At 37.1% G+C, this 19,570-nt stretch overlaps 1 protein-coding gene across 1 annotated transcript in view; it reads left to right on the top strand.

Annotated features, from left to right (window-relative positions):
• The window catches only part of TECPR2 (tectonin beta-propeller repeat containing 2), a gene marked incomplete at both ends in the record, with an annotated part of 37,805 nt that overhangs the window by 9,334 nt on the left and 8,901 nt on the right, over positions 1–19,570 (top strand). The window contains 8 exons of the mRNA XM_082000701.1: positions 56–239; positions 1,757–1,930; positions 4,144–4,324; positions 5,557–5,698; positions 7,025–7,265; positions 8,037–8,130; positions 8,970–9,199; positions 12,907–13,055. Of these exons, the coding sequence (XP_081856827.1) occupies positions 56–239; positions 1,757–1,930; positions 4,144–4,324; positions 5,557–5,698; positions 7,025–7,265; positions 8,037–8,130; positions 8,970–9,199; positions 12,907–13,055 (1,395 nt within the window). The remainder of the gene's footprint in view (positions 1–55; positions 240–1,756; positions 1,931–4,143; positions 4,325–5,556; positions 5,699–7,024; positions 7,266–8,036; positions 8,131–8,969; positions 9,200–12,906; positions 13,056–19,570) is intronic.

Here is a 19,570-nt window from a genome sequence, read left to right as displayed (position 1 = left end):
TTTCTTGTGCAGTTTGAAGACAACCTGACACTGTTCTGACCGTACAGTTTTTTAGTTTGCAGAGAGCTGGATGGGATACTCTGGCCCTGGTTACGGCATCCTGAGCCTGGTTGTCTCAGAAAAGTACATTTGGTGCCTGGACTACAGAGGCAGCCTGTACTGCAGCGCGCTGCCCGCGGCGGGGCTGCGGTGGCAGAAGTTTGAAGATGGTGTCCAGCAGGTGGCAGTTTCCCCCTCAGGTTGGTTGCCTTCTGCTCCCCTGGGACCACCTAAATATAAAACTTTCATAGAATTGTGCATTTTCTTTTGCTTTCTTACTTTTTTTTATTAACGGCTTTTATTTAATTAGGTGAAACATGTAATTTTTCTGAGATTACAGATACAGTTCAGTGTGTATGTAATTTCCACGTAGACAATTTGTTTGTTTATTTTTAAATACAGTACTTCTAGAAACTTGGTTGTTTGGGACTTGCTTCATGTAAAACTAGTGTGTTTGAGGGTTTTTTTGGGGGGGAAAAAAGGTCATATTGAGTGATATGACTGCATCTTCACTACCTCTGCATACCATGTTCTAGTTTAAGTGGCTGTCTTTCTAACAGGTTCACGTTGCATTTTGGGAAGTTTTCAACATGCGGCTGCCTGATTAAAGTGAATTTCAGAAGCAGCAGTTCAGTGGTAGGCAGAGATAAATGAAGAGGTCCTTGTCTATACAAAACCTTGTTTTTTGTAACAGAACTGCTTATGATTCCCAAATGTAAACTTCCTGTTGTTGCAAATGTAGAATTGGTTTTGTGTACATGTTGGTTTGTTGATTTGATTTTATTTTTTTTAATACTAAAGAAAAAAAACTTAATTTTTGGTGCATTTGCATATGAGTTTGTTCTGGATGGTTGGGAATGATGATTATGTTGGATTAAAATTAAACAGGTTTTAAACGTGCGTCACTTTTGGCCTTCCAGGTTGTTTCAGGACTTGTGTGAAAATACAGGTTTCTCAGGCATTTTCTTTACTTAGTCTCTTGCCTTGACACTACTTTTCTTCCCGTCATCTCTAAAAGTACATGTCAGTCTTCTCTTGGTTTTCTTTTTCTGAACTATCCTTGCTAATTTGAGTGAGGGGAAAAGTTCTCAAGAATTATTTGTGCGGTTGCATTTCTGTGTTTTGTCCGCTTGTGACATGCTACATAATGAGCAGGTAATAGCACTGCCCACTGCGGTGTGGGACACCACACCTATTCAGGTGTTTGCCACTCTTGACAGGTCCACAGAAGTTATGATTTACCTTATTAATACTACTAGTATATGTAAAAGGTGAAAGTACGACAATTAACCCTTTTTCTTTTATGTACTGAGGATGTACCACACGAGTACAGAAGCAAGCTATGCACTTCAGTCTCTTAATAGTAGCCTTATTTAGCCCTGACATGGGAACTTGTTTTGTTTATTAGTTTTCAGTGTATAACTGAGGAGGAGTGACTTGCATTTGAACATTTGAAAATCGCACATAGTCTAATGGTAAATGCATTTCAGCAATTCCTAGAGAAGTTAGCCACTGTTCTGGTTGTACTTTGTAAAAAAAAAAAATTATAAGCATTTTTTAAATCTTGCATTTTTGTTTAATGTTACTAGTTTGCCTTTCCCCTCACATTAGTTTGGGTGTAGATAGGACAAATCACCTGTTTCTACTACTAATTAGTTTCTACTAATGTCTAGTAATTGCCAAGTGATATTATGTTCTCCCTTAACTCCTCATACAGGGGCTCTTCTATGGAAGATTGAACAGAAGACTAACAAAGCATTTGCTTGTGGAAAAGTAACTATAAAAGGAAAACGCCACTGGTATGAGGCTTTACCCCAGGCTGTATTTGTAGCTTTAAGTGATGACACTGCCTGGATTATCAGAACAAATGGAGATCTGTATCTGCAAACAGGTATCTGAATTAATTGCAGGCTCTTGGATTTCTGTGGGCTAAGATTATTAGAGTTCAAGTCTATGGAATGATCACAATTTGTTTTAGTTTGTCTCCACAGACAGGACACAGGGAAACCTTTTTATCTTGAGAAACAGTTGGAAACAGTTGTGAGATTCTGTGTAATAAGGAGGCTGGAAAAGCCAGTTCATAGCCGCTTATTTTTTGTGCCACATGGAGTACATATGGTATAGAGACTTTATGACATGGGAAGGATATGGGATGGATGTAGATTAATGGAAAAGGAATGCAGAAAATATTGAAATAATATAATTGTCTTGAAAATGGCATGGTATACTGAAACAACTGAGCCTTAAGTGGCTTTTCTTTTCTTGCTTTAAGGATTTTAACAAAGTTTTAAGGAATTTGAAAGGCGATGAGATAGTGTGTGGCTGTTAAGGAGAAATTCAGGTGCGGGGGGGCAGAGTAGGGGAAAGTGGAAGCTGTTTGTTTTGAACACAGATATATTGGAGGTAAGAGTTACTACTTGATCATGAAAGAAAGGTATTCTGAGACAGAAGATCATAAAATGCTTTGAAGTATAGGCAAGTGATACGTATTTTATGTGATAGAGAAAGCAAAGCCAGCAGAGGAACGAAACGGGCTGTGGAGCAGCAATCTTTACAGCTGCCTTCGCAATGGGTGTGATTGAGGCAAGAATCAGAAAAAGAGAGAGCACAGTGGCAACTCTGAAGTCATGGCCTTAGTTTTATTTGCTTCAGTGACTAGAAGAGCATGCATTTGGAAGGTGTTATGCAGAGATTATTCAGGCAAAATACAAGGAGCTGGGATGAAGAATGGAGCTCCAAGTTTTAGAGTTAAGGGAGAAGAGTATCAAGGACTCTTTGGCATGCGAGCTTTGCACAGAGAGCTGAATTGGCAAGGAAAAATTAGAAATAACATGATGAAGGAATTACTGGAGAGGTAAGAGGAGGACTAGGTAAGGGGGAAACAGTGAGACACGCTAAAGCAGGACAACATTTCAGAGTGGCTATCAAAATTCTTATTTATCTTCTGTTTAATTCTGATACTTTCCTAATTTCTCGTGTAGATTTAATTGATGTAGCACAATATAGAAGTTCTTAATCATTAAAGAAAACTGTTCAAATACACAGCAGTGTTTCAAAGAATCTCTACTAAATTATTTTCTTTTAATTAAGTTTAGTAGTTACAGAGAAATCAAGTGGCCTGCCCAAGATCATGTGCATATTGTCAACAAGCATAGACAGTGGTGATAGAGTGAACTTTTGATGCCAGTCACACAGGGCTCTGTGGAGGTTTGAATCAGTATTTTTCTTCCCTATGAGAGATTGGTTGGATTACATCAGCTTACATTCTGCTGTTCCTAGGTTTCTAAATGTTTGATGCCGAAAATAAATCTCAGTATGTCTGTCTTGTTAATGTGAGGCAACTGGTGATAGTTGTTCCTCCAGCATCTTTTCGTTCCTGCCACTGTCCTGTCTAACTTCTGTAACAAAGTGTGTGCTCAGAGGTTTGGAAATGAGCTTTCTTCTTGTTACTTTAGAATATCATACAGATGAGTCTGTTCATACTTGCTTTGGCAGCATGAGAAGATTATGCAAAAGCTATGTCTCTTGCGATGTTTCACATGCAGCCGTGCAAATCAAGCTTCAGTGTAATTGTGAAGAAGACGTGTTGCTCTTGATTATATGTATAAATGCGTGCAAACTGGCTGTAAATCTACCAGAACCTCTCGTCTCCTTTCAGTGCTACACATTGTGGCATGCTCTTTCTGCTTCCACTATTCAGATCAGGTTGCCTCTTTCCCTGGCACATTTTGGGCAAAAGTTCTTCCATTACTGCCTTTCTTTGATGCTTCTGTCAAGTGTAATACAGGTTTTATAAACGGAGATTCCTGATACTGACACTAGAGGGAGAAAAGGAACAGAAATGACAGGACAGGATTTGTGTGCTCTGCAGGATGTTGAAGGGGATACAGAGTGTTTTATTTCTTAAAATATAAATTCAGCTATATTAGAGGAAATAATGAATAGTTTATAGAAAGAACAGTCAATCTAGTGATAAAATGAAAAGTGTTAGCATGTCAGGGATATTCTTCTCCTCATTTTCTTTTGTTGGGTAGCTTTGTCTCTTTTTCTTTGAGTTGCAAAAAGTCGAAGTTTGTAAAGCAATCCTCCTTTTTTGATTTCTAGGCCTGAGTGTGGATCGTCCTTGTGCCCGAGCAGTAAAGGTTGACTGCCCTTATCCACTGTCGCAGGTTACATCCAGAAATAATGTTGTGTGGGCATTGAGTGAGCAGCGGGCCCTGCTATACCGGGAGGGAGTACGCAGCTTTTGTCCTGAAGGAGAACAATGGAAGAGTGATATTGTCAGGTAATGACACTCCGGTGGGTCAACGTCATATCCAGAATGACACAAATAATTGTCTTCAGTGCTGGAACTCCTTGGTGTTTGAAAAAGTGTTACCTGAACTCGTGTGTGTGTGTGTGTGTGTGTGTATGTATGTCCTTTAGGCTTTGTCGAGCTGTATTCAGAGTAACCGATGTTTTACTGTATGATGAATGACTGCTATGTAATGAAAGAAATTGCCATAAACAGAGGTGGTGACACAGTTAACGTGAGTTTAAGAAAGTGAGAACAATTTTTAAAAGATATTATAATATCTGTCAATATGACTTTTTTATTAAATATAGTTTCTTTAATCTTTGCCATAATGGCTTTAATGAGCTGTCCAGATATTTAAGTGAATTTTTTCTCAGCGTTTTCTCAAATTTTCAGCATTTCTCAGATTAAATCTCAGCGTTTTCTTGATTGTCCACACAGCTGGATAATACTTTTCCACTTCCCAGTGATAGATTTTATAAATATTCTGGGTAATTGTACCAATAAATAATTGGTATTTAGCTTTGTAGTTGATCCTACAGTCATGGTAGTTAATTTGCGATAGAAGTTAAAAGCATGGAGTGTTTACTGCTGGCTTTGAGAATCTAGAATATAGTCTCTCTTGTGACATCAGCCTGAAGCAAGTATAAGAAGAAATTCCAGTTCTTGTCGTCATATGATTTTTATCTTCTGTTGTGAAGCTTTAACTTGTGTAACCTCCCAACCTGGTATTTGGCTCTTGCTGAATCTTTCCTTAGGTTTTTCATCTTGTTCAAACCTGAAATTTGCATGTACTTTTAATTAGTTTATGGTCCCTGAACTGCTAGTATTGTTCTCAGAATAGGTGAAGGAAGTTGGAGGAGATACATTTATGAAGATGCTTTATCAAAAACTTAGAGAACACAGCTCTTTATTTCTTATTGACTGAATGAAATCGTTTTTGTTTAGTTTTATTGTTATATATCCAAGTTTTGAATATCGAGTGATCTTTGAAGGACTTTTTTTTTTTTTTCCTGTTGCATGTTTTTCACTTACGCAAACTAATAAAATTTGGATTACTGAATAACTGTGAAAATTTTGAAATGAAAAGTGTTTTTGAGCTTAGCCACACTGAGTTCAATCATTTTGAACTGCTGTTAGCATTGTAACAGCTTCCTTAAAATACCGTAAGCATAAATTTGAAGTAAGATTTTTAATTTTTTTTTACTTGTTTGCATTTCCAGTGAAATGCAAGCTTTGGAACCAGTGTGCATAACCCTTGGAGATCAGCAGACATTATGGGCTTTGGATATCCATGGAAACCTGTGGTTCAGAACTGGTATAGTTTCAAAGAAACCACAAGGAGATGATAACCATTGGTGGCAAGTAGGCATTTTTTTTTTAATTTTGCTTTCAGTTTAGTCTTTTACCTTGGGTTTATTATTTGCATTGTTTTCCCATGAGATTCTAAGACAAGATTCAATGAATTGTTTGATATATTATATCGCTCTTTATTCAGTATAGTAAAACCACAGTGTGGCTATGGCAGAAATCCCTTTTCACGTCTGCTGTAAAAAAGGGGAAAAAAAACATCCTGTGGTCATCCAGAGCAGCATCACAGCAGTTTTCAAGAACACAAGAAATGCTCTACCAGGTCACATCAATGGTGCATGTAGCTTGATGTCTTAACAGTGGCAACAGGACATGCTGTTTAGGCAGAGCGTTCAAGACTGGCTACTGAATGCAGTCTCTCCTCTTGTCTTCCAATACCCATCCTTTTCCTTAGCTAGTTTAAATAAATAATAAGGAACCTTGCAAAAATGCTTTTATTACGCATTTTTCCATTCAGTTGAGGTTTCTTTGAACCATGTTGGGCTGCTTGCTTCAGTCACAGTTGATGTGGGTAAAAACAAAGTTACTGCAAGCACTCCTAGGTACTGACTTAGAATTCCCAACCCTTTGTTTTTTCCAGCTTTTTTTTATTTTCCCCAGAGACAGGTGTGGGGGAGAAGAGGGTACAAAAACAGTTACACAGAGAAGTTTTTTGACTACACGTCTACCTAAGTTGAAAGAATTTCAGTTTATGTGCACATATAATCTCTTCTTGCATATGGGCATTATGAATAGCATGGCTTTGAGGTTATTGGCAAACTGCTTTGCTTTTTGCGCTCTTAAGCATTTCCTTACTTTTTAGGAGTGTCCCAGAGTGTTGCCAACCTAGTTGTCCATGACAGAACTAGAGCAATTTCTTATTTAAATCTCCTCCTGCCTTGTGAATTAAAAAGCCCATGAAGTTGTTGCAAAGGAGTATTATATGCAAGTTTTTGTGATGTGATTTAAATTGGTAGACTATGCAAGTTTCTGTTTTCCTTTGGGAAGCTGAAAATTCACCTCTTAGGTTGCAGAGTTTAACATCTTTTTAGGGGGAGAGAAGAGTCATCCCAAAACAAAGGGCTTTTTTAAAATGCAGAATTCAAACTGGGTTGTTGGGTAGGAGGGAGTTGTAAGCTGATATGTAGTATTGGTTCTGGTTTGTTATCAAGACTCTTACTTTTTAAAAATGTACAGTTTTATTTTTTCCTTCCTACACTTTGAAGGTTTCTAAATAAAGCACATACACAAAAAAAGCTTTCTGATGAAAGAATCTGCAGTTCACCCAAAAGCTTAACTAATTCTCAAGAATTTTTTTTTTTTTTGTCCCCCTCCCCCCAGGTAAGCATCACTGACTATGTAGTGTTTGACCAGTGCAGCCTGTTCCAAACGATAATCCAGGCAACTCATACGGTGGCAACAGCAGCTCAGGCACCTGTGGAGAAGGTGGCCGATAAACTTCGAATGGCATTTTGGTCACAGCAGCTTCAGTGTCAACCCAGCCTCCTTGGAGTTAATAGCAGTGGAGTCTGGATCTCTTCAGGCAAAAATGAATTCCATGTAGCAAAGGGAAACTTAATAGGTTTGTGTGCTTTTACATCTCATCTTTTTAAGTTAAGAAAATTAAATAGGAGAAAGTAACTAACTACAGTTCTGTCACCACAAAAAATATCCATGGTGAGTCAGGGCAGCTCTAACAAACAACTCCACGTTTAAAAATTAAATGAAATGATTCCTTTAGCATTTGGTCTTATACTTTCCCATTTAAAGGGAAATACTTTTGATGGAAAATTCATTGTGCACGTTACTCCTTTTAGTACCTAAACTTGTCTCTTCTCTGGGGTAAAAAGGCAACCTTAAGCTATTGTACCTGTTATATCTAGCACAGTGGAGTCTGGTTCATGATCGGTGTGACTATGCAAAACAGTAATGTTATGGCTTTACAGTGATAATAGGAGAATTGCTTTATTTATTTTTATTGCTATATTTCTCAAAATAGAATTTTGATTTAGTACATTTCTTTGATCAGGTAAACACTAAGAACAGACCTAGAACATTGTCTGTTTAACCTCGTCACCAAATTGGTCTCCTGTTGAAGACCATTAATCGTCTCTTTTTCTGCATTCCCAATTTTCTCTGTGTGTGTGTGCATACGTGTACGTGTGTCAGGAGGAGGTTCCCGCCCCCCCCCGCCCCCGCAGCTTCTTGAAAGATTTACATAGCAAATCTTGTCTAGATGATGTTTAATAATGGATTGCAATATAATTTATTTTAAATGGTAACATTTGAAATAATTTTTTTTTATATATAAAATTAAGTTTTATACTAATACCACTCTGTTCTGTCTTTCAAGGCACTTACTGGAATAATATTGTGCCTCGTGGTACTGCTTCTGCCTCAAAATGGATTTTTGTGTTGGCTTCCACAGCTTCATCTAAAGAAGGTTAGTGAATCAGCAGTGCAGGCATATAATACCTGATTTTTAAATAGAGTGGAATTGATGATGTAATTAACCTGAATTACTTCAGATTTGGTTGCCTTTTCTGTATACAGGGATATAAAACATTTTGAAGTAAGATGGAAATACATCTGTAAATCTCCAGTAGATTTAAAAAAAAAAAAGGTGTATAATTCACTGTTCTACCTTTGGTGTGGAGTGGCATCCAACAGAGAAACAGGTGCTCCTTTAGGAGCAGTAACTTCTTAAATTGCCTCAGCATGAATTGCCAGAATTTGTAATGTGGAATCTTGGAGCATGCTTGCTGAAATGCCTATACTAACCAAGTACACCTCTCAGTGCAGTTACTGCAGCAAAATTTTATCAGTAAAATAGTGACCATGCTAAAGAATTCAACAGCTAGTTACGATAGATGGCAATTGCATTAGCTAAGTACACTAGCTTTATTGGCAAAAATGTGTGATTTAGAGCTGAAAAGGAATGCTGGTTTTCAAAGGCAATTATCAAGGATAAAGAGCAGCAAAAGAATAAAGGGAAGTGATAGTGCACTGTTACACATGTCTTCTATTAGTTTCCCTAAATGAGATGTTTCTTCAGATGAGATCACTTACTACTTACTTGATTTGAGAAAGGGAGTGTTTAGGTGCCTGAATAAGGGCTTGGGATGCGTATTTGTATTTCATATTCTTACCCTATGAACATAGCTAAGAAGCTTTAGTTTTGTCTTCAAATGTACTGATCATTTTTTTCAGAAGAAGCAGATCTGTAAGCTTTCTCAGAGTGGTTTAGAAATGGTTTTAATAACAGAAATGTCCTTTCCATAGGAAGCTTTCTGTGGCTGTGCCAAAGCAACAAGGATCTGTTTTGTGTCAGTGATCAGAATCCTCAGTTTCGTCCTTCTACGGTGCAGCTGCCACCGGATTCTGAAATGGTGCACTACTCTGCCTGCCAGGATGCCATTTGGGGTTTGGATAGTCTTGGGCAGATATTTATCAGAACACTTTCATCCAGCTGTCCAACAGGGATGCATTGGACAAAACTGGATCTCTCTCAACTAGGTATGATGTTTTTATTGAGTAGACTGTGTCTTAACTTTGTTAGCAGGCAGTCAATATTTTTCCTCAGAAGTATCTTTTGGTTTACTGATAGGGAATATTGCATTTGCTGGTTTAAATAGTACCTTATAATAATGGGCCTCCAGCAGAGGACTGGAAAACATGAGGAACAACAATGGCTTTCAAAGAATGTTTTGTTTAGCCTTTTGCTGGAGACAGTGTGTTTACTGTTTGCAAGATGCTTTGTATGTGTATGTGCTTCTTAGAGTTTGTCAGTCTGAGACAACTTGACCTGACACCGTGCTGTGCAGGTGTACGAGTAGCTTTAACTAGTCTAGTTCTTGTACTGCAGTGTAACCATGACTGTGTGGTCCTAGACAGTTCCTTACACAGGGCCCTGAATTTTGTGGTTAAATGCATTCTTAAACAGAGTCAAAGCTTCATTAGGATCCTGTCAAGGAAAAATCGTGCTCCAAGAGTTGCATCATCCGTAAGTGATGTAGCTGATAACACTCTCACGTTCAGGTCTGTACCGATCTAATGATTCTGCATAGTGTGCTGCTGGTTAACTGCTCTTTTTATTTGGTTAGGCATGAGACCAAGGTTGTTGACCATGTTTTGATCACTAAAATATTTTCCTGGTTTGGCTCTGGGGTAGTCAGGCCACTTGTCAGCTTCATCAGTAATGTTCCAATTAGATTTATTTCTTTGTAGTCTGACTGTTAAAACATTCTTACCTTCATGCTAACCTGCATTCCTCTTTCAAGAGAAGATAAAAGAAATTCAAACTATGCACTATTCTTGCACCACTTTAAAAATAATTTAGCTGTTTTGCAATTTTTCCCATTTTTAATGGCAATGTTAATGACTGGTCTGAGAACAGACAAAAAATTTTAACTTCAGGGTTAAGGAAAGGCAGACAGCTGGCAGACTTTAAGCCTCATGTACAATTTTAGTATAGAAGTTTTAATACTTCATTGAAATATTTTTAAAATGCATCTTTTAAAATTAATTTGTTTGCCAGTTATACACCAAGTTTTCAATATCTGATGATTTGGTTCCAAATCACTAATTGTACCATAGTTTAAGCACTGCTTGATGTCTTTTACCGTCACTGACCTACAGGATAGGTTTGTCCACTCTCGTCTTCTGATGTTGCTTGGTAGAGTTTGAAACTTTCCTCATGATACTGTTGCTTTCCAGCAGTTTAGATAATAAGTGTTTAGCTGAAATAATAAATAACTTCTTGCTATTGTCTGAAAATCTCAAAGTATTCATAAAGGAAATCAGTGTAATTGGTGCTAGCTGACTTGTGAACTTCAGTGGTTCAGAAGTTCAGCCTTTACATTCAGCTGTCCCTGTTAGCTTCATGGCTCTCTGTGGTGGTATTGCAGAAATCTGGGTTCAGGAAATCCTTCAAACACTCCACTTTACCTGCCAATGTGGGTTAATACTTAAGTGTGAAGATGTTTTAAGCATTTTTCCTCCAGTTAAATGCGTATTGTAGATCACTGCTAACAAGATAGTGCATATCTATGGTTATAATAAAGAGCCTTTATTTGCTCTAAAGGGGCTGAAGAAATTGGGGAACTATTCTTATTGTTCAAGTGTATGTTTAAGTTTACTCCTTAAACATTAGGACTGTAATTTGAGAGGGGGAGGGAAGGGAGCAAGTTGCTGTAAAATGAAGTTTGGAATTCTGTATCAAAGTGATGGGATTGCCAGCATTAATGTTGAAATATTCATATTATGTTTGCTACTATCTTCCTCTTGCCTTTATACTGGGAGTAGTATCTAGTAAATTACTTTGATTAGAGTTCCACTACTGATATCAAGGTTTTTAAACACAGTAGAAACCTAAACACATATCTTCAGCTTTCAACAATGAGCAATGCCTCTGAATCATGCTACTTTCTCTAAACAGTAGATGAATGTGGTTACCATGACCTTCTGCTATGGTAAAAACAGTAAGTGGGAGGAGGGAGAAACCCCAAAACGTTTACATAAGGGCTGCATTTTTTAATATCAGATTGTACTCTAGACATAAATTATATCAGCTATGCCAAGTAGGTGATATGTGATTCCATGTTTGCGTGCTCTGATGCTTGTTTGGATCAGAACATTTCAACAGCTGAGACATCATGTGACATAGCCATTACTTCAAGTTATACTCTGTTAGAAGGAAAAATCAGAGTTTTTAAGTAAGATTTTGACTTTGTAGCTGAATGTCAAGCCCCTGCCTGCAAAAGAAAGTTGTTCTAAATGTTCTTATCCCAAGCAGTAGAAGTTTTTGTGTATAGTTTTGTCATTTGTTTTTAATATGAAGCTCTATGATTAAAGGAAATTTTGGGGTAAGATGAATTAATTTGAATTCCTGTGATTCAGAAAGTTAAATAATTTTGGTTAATGAGAAGATCTGTTTACTATTACAGATAACTAAGAGATAAAGCTGTGTAGTCCTGTTGTTCCCTGTTCTTTCCCCAGGCAAGCCTTAATGACAGGGAATAGTGCTTTCTGCAGAAATAAATGCTTTAAACTTGCACTCTGTGGGATAAAATTGCACCCCTCTCTTCAAGGAATGCTGTATCTGATGCACTTTACTAGGATTTGTTGCCAGATTTCACATCACTGAAGAGAGAACTGTTACCAAGAATGGGATATCCCAAGCAGCGCTTGCATGTTTAATCAACCAGCAAGGCCTATTTTTAGAGTCTTTAGTTTGGAATCTGACCAGGGCATTCCTTCTGTGGTGTATCTGTACTGATTCAGTCCCTCTTTCTGCAGAACATGTTTTCCATTACTTAGCATTGTGTTGTCCCAACACTGGGAGGAGAAAAAAAATAGTCAAATGTTACGTATATTACATCACATGGCTATTTTAAAATGATTGTGAAAGAGTAATAGTTCCGGTTGACAGTTAACTAGCAGTTCTTTTTAGTCTAAAATATCAGGTATGCATCTCTACTATCTTTGCAAACTTTTAATAGTAAGATCGATGGGTGTGATTGGGTGTGCAAAAAACCCAAACAACCAAACCCAAACCACCCCAAAATTCCAGAGCATATCTATTTGGCAGCTTTGTTTTCATTGTGCTGACTTATGTAGGGTTAAAGTACTGCTGCACTTTTGAGATAGGTGTAATAAATACGTGCACTGTTGAATATAAATCCATTTGAAAATCATCTCCTTTATTTACAGATGTCACGCTGTTAGCACTGAAATGCATAATCCGTATGCTGTTGTATTTTTAAAGTGCAGGTAGCATTAGGAATGTTCTTTGCTGAATGTATTAGCAGATCAACACCTTTAAAAGTCTACAAGCACGGCCAGCTACAGAGAAAAGTTCACATTAGGTCATGTGAAAGTTTGTCTAGGCACTGATAACATTTGTCACAGAATGTTTCCCTGCTTGAATTTGGTTATTTTGATATTGAATTTTTAGTGTGCTTTAGAAATTGCAGTATCCTATGACTGAAACATTTATTTTTAGATTTAAAAGAGACATACCTCACATACACCACCTGTTGGTTTTATTCATTGTATCCAGTGGTATTTTTTTTTTTCTCTCACAAGTTGTATTAACTTTTAATCATTTGTAGGCAATTGTGTTTAAAGCTAGTTTAATATAATCAAATCTAAATAAAAGTTCTCATTGTTAGCTGAATTTGAAAGGAAAATGCCAGGTTGCTAATAGTCTCTTTTGTTATTAGGTGCTGTAAAGCTGATCAACTTGACCTGTGGAAATCAGCATGTTTGGGCCTGTGATACCAGTGGTGGCATTTATTTTCGTGTAGGAACTCAACCTCTTAACCCAAGTTTGATGCTTCCTGCATGGATAATGATTGAGCCACCTGTACAGGTAAAATGTTGATTACAGTTCTTTGCAACCCAGTGATTTAGGACTATGCATTTGAAAAAGAATAATTTTAAGACTCGTGGAAAACCGTAGAGCCAGATTTTAAATGTGTAGCTTAAAACTTTGCCTAACGTGTTTGAATTCTACAGGATTTCTTTCGCCAAAAAAAAAAAAAAGGAAAAAAACCCAGTCTGTATATTGTACTCTGAATATGCTGCCTTATCACCATATATCCCAAATTCATGTAATCATTACAAATAACTTTAATTTTTTTTTTTTTTCCTAAAGTGGAAGGTTTTGTTTTCCTTTCTATCCTTAATGAAAGTTTACTCTTCTCATAACACAGCAGCTTTACAGGCCTGTAATAGCATGGAGCCTTGAACCATATACTGAACGCCTGCTGTACGCTAGCCAAGAGGCTGGACTGGCAAATAGCACAAAGCAGAGGGTGTGGGAAGGCTCTGCTCAAGTGGCATGGTGCTGAAGTGCCTGCCTCTCTCTTTATCCTCACCCTTGTGAGTCTGGGATGCTTGCCAGGGTGCTGTGCCTGGATTTAGGGACTTTCCTTATCATCCAGTAGTTAGTAAGCGTGCAGTACAATTGCAGCTCTTCTCAAGGGAGAAGGTTCCTGCAATGGGCAAACTTTATATCATTTCTACCTGCCAGCTGGGAGGATCAGAGTGGGAAAGAAGCCTCCTAAAGTACCCTGGGAGCATCTTTCCTGAACATAGAAAATGGGCTAAATATGTTTCTCCAGTGTCTGGCTTCTTTTTTTTAACCTCTCCTTAAACGTCAGTGCTTGCTTTCTTTGCTGCTCTAATACTTTACAAGTTAAACTATGAAATGGATGTAATTTCTGTGTCGTGTGTTAGGACTGCTGTAATGGAGCTGATCTCTGACTGCTGATTTTCTTCTTTGCTCTTTGGCACGAAATCAGTTGAACTGTCTGCTGATCTAGCACAGTAGCACCGGATATGTTTGCATACTTGATTTACATTTAATAATGTTACAGAAATTCTCTTGAAGATTTTGAAATGTGTGGTACTTTTGAAAGGACACATTAAGAAATAAAAGTAAATCTCTGGCAGCGGAGTTGCAATAGTTTGTTTTTTACATAATTTGCTTGTAGTTCTGCTTATCTCTCATCAGCCAATTATTAGCTCCTTCTGTGAATCTCAGGGTGTAACAGCAAAGAAGGGCAGGGAAACAGGAAAATGAAACTGCAGATTTGCATCTCACCAGTTAGCACAGCACTGGTTAGGCTTGTTCTTCTGTGCTGGGAATGTGGTCAGTCAGACCTGGAAAAATGGCACCTTGTTTTGCAGAATAGCAGAACAGACTGATAAATAAGTACCAATATCACTTGTAACGAGGGCTGGATTACACTACTCATTCTTTGTGTGCTGCAAGTGGGTATTTCTGATGTAATCTGTAAGAGAGACATTCTTCCCGCTAAAAAAAAGCGGTAGGGCAGCAGAAAGATGAGACTGAGTATATTGGTGATGATGTCTTCCATAAGGGTAGTATTCTTAAAAAGGGGGGAAAACCACATTCCAGGATGTGTTCCACTTAAACAGTGAAACAGAGTTTGCCAAGAGTCAGAGAATTAAGCTTGTGTAGTCTCTTCTTACCAAAGATTTGTCTACTCAGGAAAATAGCCCGAAAAGCTGTTTCTCTAGTGATACTATTTTGTCTGTACTAAGTGCATTCTCTACTCCTCCACTGAAGTGGATTAAACTACTCAATGCAAAGGTGTTTACGAGAAATTGGGATTTGCTGTGGCTCATTATTTAGCAGTGACTTCCTTATGTAGGAAGTCTTTAATTGGACAAGTTTGAAAATCAAATTATTTCCTGTTAGCTTATCGAGGAAGCTGGGTGATGTTGCCTTCGAAAATTATAACCTTCTGATACCCAGAACAGTGTCATTCTTTTTCCTGTTATCTTGCCAACACCTGACATTGCAAATTTAATGAGTCAATATGAAAGGGCAAAAATTCAAACACTGCTTGCAGAGAAGATGAAGACTCGTGGGTTACATGCTCATTTTGAGACAATTCCAGCATATTAAGTCATTAAAGTACTGAAGGAGCAGCCATTCATGCTTCTACAAAGGCTTAATGCAAAATAAGAAAATATGTGAACTTTAAAATTATTTTCAAATGCTAGCTTACTGTTTGGATAATAAATATAAGATGATGGCTGAAAAGTGGACTATTCCATGAACAATATTTGCTTATTAGCAGCACCTTACTGTTATCTGTCCCTTTATAGGCTTTGACACAGTTCATGCTCCATCACTTCATCTTCAGAACAACAGAAATACTGTAAGAAGTATTTGTGAACGATTCAGTCATTTTCTGTTTGAAGAAGGAAATAAAAATTGCCTTTCACTTGCTTTAAGTACAGAAGCATTCTCATATAACGTAATTTAAAACCAACTGTGGATATTTCATTCCCTAGTAAATGTCACAGCCAATATGACTTGCCATATCCCAGATCTCATGACTCATGAGCAGCTCGTGAGCAGCTCCAGACTCTGCTTTTGTGGTGTCACTTCTCATTAAAGGGGTGCTGCGGTTGCACAGCATCCATCTTTGTACAACTTCACAAAGGTATTCAGAGACAATAGTTTTGATGAGACTTCACTCATGCTGAAATCAGTGAATGTAATTTAAGTGCAATCTTTGCTCTGTGATGCTGTATGGTTATTTTTTTTAATCTAGACTAAAATCATCCTCATTTGTTACTCTTCCCTTTAACTTCCTACACTCCCTACTGCAGTATCTCTTGAGATGAAAAATAACACTATGTTCTCTGCCCTCCTTCTTCTTTATTTTATCCAACACTTCAGAAGTGGTTGATAACTTCATTACAGTATTTTGAGCAGTAGTAGTTTATATGTCGATGTATTCCGTGCTTCATTCTGTTCTGCAATCGTATAAGCCAAAATAATTACGTAGTTAAGCAGCTTTTTGGAAGCCGCTTTAAGGACATTGACAAAGCAGATCAAAATTCTTTGAAATTATTTTAGTCCAAGAAATAGAAAGTTTTCTCATTCTATTGTTAATATACAGGCTAAAACTATTATCTGCTGTAGCATGCCTCAATATACATTAAATTTAATTTAAAAAATTAGCAAGAAATATAAATATTATTTATGTAGATACTATAGAGTATGTTTCTATATGTGTGTGCATGCATATTTATGAGGATTTAATGCTTTTCAGATTTCTGGCCTAAAGAAATAATAATTTAAAGTCAAATGTAAAATTAATATAGTCAACAAGACTACTTTGGGTGATTATGGAATAGAAGTTGATCAAAAGTTAAAAATCATCAAATTGCTTTAACAGGTCCCCAGAAGTTGAACGCTTGTTTGAAAAGAATTCATGCAACATTTCAGCTTTTATTTTTGGCACCTTCTGAAAAAGATTCAGAGACAAAATCTGATCTTTAGGAATGCTTACTTCCTACAAGTACTACTTAACATAAAAACCGGCCTTAACCACCTTCTCAGATTTACATTAAGGGATCTATCAGATAAACAGAACTTTATTTAAGAGGATTAAAGGAAACAAGTATCAGGACAAGTATCTGTAGTGAGTGACCAATCATCTGTTGCTTGTAAACAATCATTCTTATTCTAAAAATAGATTAAACATTTTATTAATTGCCATTTGCTTAATTAGAATCATTGAATCATTTCGGTTGGAAAATACTTTTAAGATTATCAAGTCCACCACTAAACCATGTCCCCAAATTCCACATTTACACATCTTTCAAATACTTCCAGGGATGGTGACTCAACCACTTCTTGGGCAGCCTGTTCTGAATTGAACAAGCAATTTTATTAGAGATGTTTATTTAAATATCTGCATAGCTTGTCCAAACTGTGGAGTAAAGGGGATTTATTTAAGGACATGTTTGCTATTTGGCTACCATATAAAGCTTTTGTTGATCCTTTGTATTTCTTAGCTTCTCAGCAGAAGAGTACCGCTTAACTTATTTGGCCATAAAATGGTCTCTTGCAGTATGGGCATTTCAAGTTAGAGAGACTTTTGATTTACTACTCTAGTAATTGTCTCTCTATATTTTAAGCTTGATATTGTAGGTGAGAGGAGATAGTTGAAATTCTTACTGATCTAGGAGGAGCTATTTTTTTCTCACATGCACGCACACACACAAAATTAAGGCTGTTCACAGTTTCACTGTCATTCCAAAATTGTTAAAACTATGAAGCAAATAGTTATATATATAATTTGGGATTTAGGAAATTTTCTGTAATTCTGCAAAATCAATACATGGTAGATTTAATTTCTTTTCAATACCTACTTTAATCTATGTTCAGTGTAGGGAGGTTGGTTGGGCCTTACGGTTGAGTGGTCACTTGTTAGGAATGGTTGACATGATCTTTGTTTCTTTTCCTCTCTTTAAGTAAAGTTCTGCTTAGCTTGTTTAGACTAGATATTAGGAAAAATTTCTTTACTGAGAGGGTGGTCAAACATTGGGATAGGCTGCCCAGGGAGGTGATGGAGTCACCATCACTGGAAGTATTCAAAAAACATGTAGATGTGGTTTAGTGGGCTTGGTGGTGTTGGGTTGATGGTTGGACTTGATGATCTTTAAGTTCTTTTCCAACCTAAAGGATTCTGTGAGAACACTTAATGCAAATCTGGAGATTTTCTTCCTCGGCCAGCTGCCTTGCCTTGCATTTTTCAGTGAGGTTTCCATCATTATTAAGGCCTGTTTTGTATTAAGTAGTACTTCCAGGAGGAAGAGGTGAGTACTCCTCAAGATCAGATTTTGCCATTACATCTTTTTTTGGTAGGTGCCAAAATTAAAGATGAAATCTAGGAAGGGTTTTTTTGAAATTATTTTGGAAGATTGGATATTTGGAGGGAGAGGGATTTTTCTGTTGAAAATGCTTCCTAAATTCAGAATCATCCAGGCTACTTTTGAAAGTACTTTGCCGTGGAAAACTCTGTTCTTTCTAATGCATAATCCACATCACTGTTCTTTTCAAGTCTGATTGTTTTCACTCCCACAGACTAACTTGCATTACCTAGCTGTTGCACAGATAGTGTTCTGAGCTGCTATGAATTCTACTTTGGAGTACTAAGACAAGATGCAGAGGAGGTATCTTTTATTAGACCAATTCTACTTAGGTTGCAGAGGTAATACACTCATTAAACCTTCTGGTTATCTGTAGACCAGACCAGCTAGTCTGTTGTTCCATATATCTTTACTCATGTGAGGCCTCCTGAAGACATTAGTAGGGAAAGGATTTTCCTGGAGGACTGCACTTTTCAACATGATGGAGAGAAAAACTATGTTTGGCAGTAGTCAGAGTGGCTGCATCAATGTGGGTTGCAGATAAGATCAAAGCACCTGCTGCAGTGTATTTTGTTTAGCTGATTTAGAATGCCATATTGTTTATGTTCTACATGTGTACTATTCTTCACAGGCATGCCTTTCTTCTTAAGAAATCTTAAGTTACATAAAAGGTGCTTTAGATACTGAAAAAATGCAGTTCCAGCATTTTTACTGAAAATACCTCACGCCAATTCCATTGCCCAGTTCAGTGCTTACTATCTTCCTTTTTCTTGCTAGTCAAGAAAACTGTTGTCACTATATTTCACTGTATTTTTCTGCTTTGGTGTTTTAGCCTCCTGATAATTTGTTTTAAGGCATTGCTATCACCATGTTCAGAAAAGTGGGCATGTAGCCTGTCACATTAGATAGCAATTATTATCAGCACCAGAAGCTTCAGATCACAAAAGTGCACAAAATGAGATACACCCAGAAAACTGAGTAGACGATCCTTCCGTATCCTTTTGAAATATGATCTCAAGGTGTTATATTTGCTTTTTGACAAGACTACTCACACTGAAAACAAAAAGTGTGGGAAGGAAAGCCTTCCACTTTCATCTTCTCATTTGTTCAGTACTAGAAACATCCTCACATCTGCAGTCTTCCAATTCTGGTTAGCTAACACAGAATTATATATTTAATTATTTTTCAGAGAGATTAAGAAACATATTTAATATTCAGTTGGGTAAATGAAGTAACTAGAATTGTTGAGTTTTGAGAGTTTTTCATAATTATTCTATTTAGAAATAAAAACATAATGGTGTAAAAATTCTTGGAGAAAGGATACATGTCTTGATTTAGCAAGCATGTGCCTTGGTTTCGGTGGAATTGTTTGTGTGCTTGCAGGTAGTGATAGCCTGAAGTATCTAAAAAATAGGACTTCTTAAAGTGATGTTGAGAGACAGTCATAAAAAATTACTTGTGCTGGTATAAACTAAGAGTTTTGGGGATTTTTTTCATTTTGCTTTTATTAAAGCTACATCTGCATTTTCTGAATTCTCATTAGAGCAGTTGTTTTCTGTGTTACTGAACTTCAGCTTGCTTGATTGTAAAAGGTGGGGGGTGCTAGATTCAGTTGACAGGTTTGTAATTGGGAACTTAGCTTTTGGGAAGTAAATTGGGGCAGCAATGGTGGGTGCTAAGCTC

This window comes from Phaethon aethereus (genome assembly GCF_964289735.1).
Source record: "Phaethon aethereus genome assembly, chromosome: 5".
In the NCBI taxonomy this organism is placed as follows: domain Eukaryota; kingdom Metazoa; phylum Chordata; class Aves; order Phaethontiformes; family Phaethontidae; genus Phaethon; species Phaethon aethereus.
The sequence above is the reverse complement of the archived record's forward strand: the minus strand, read 5'-3'. Positions and strand labels throughout refer to the sequence as shown.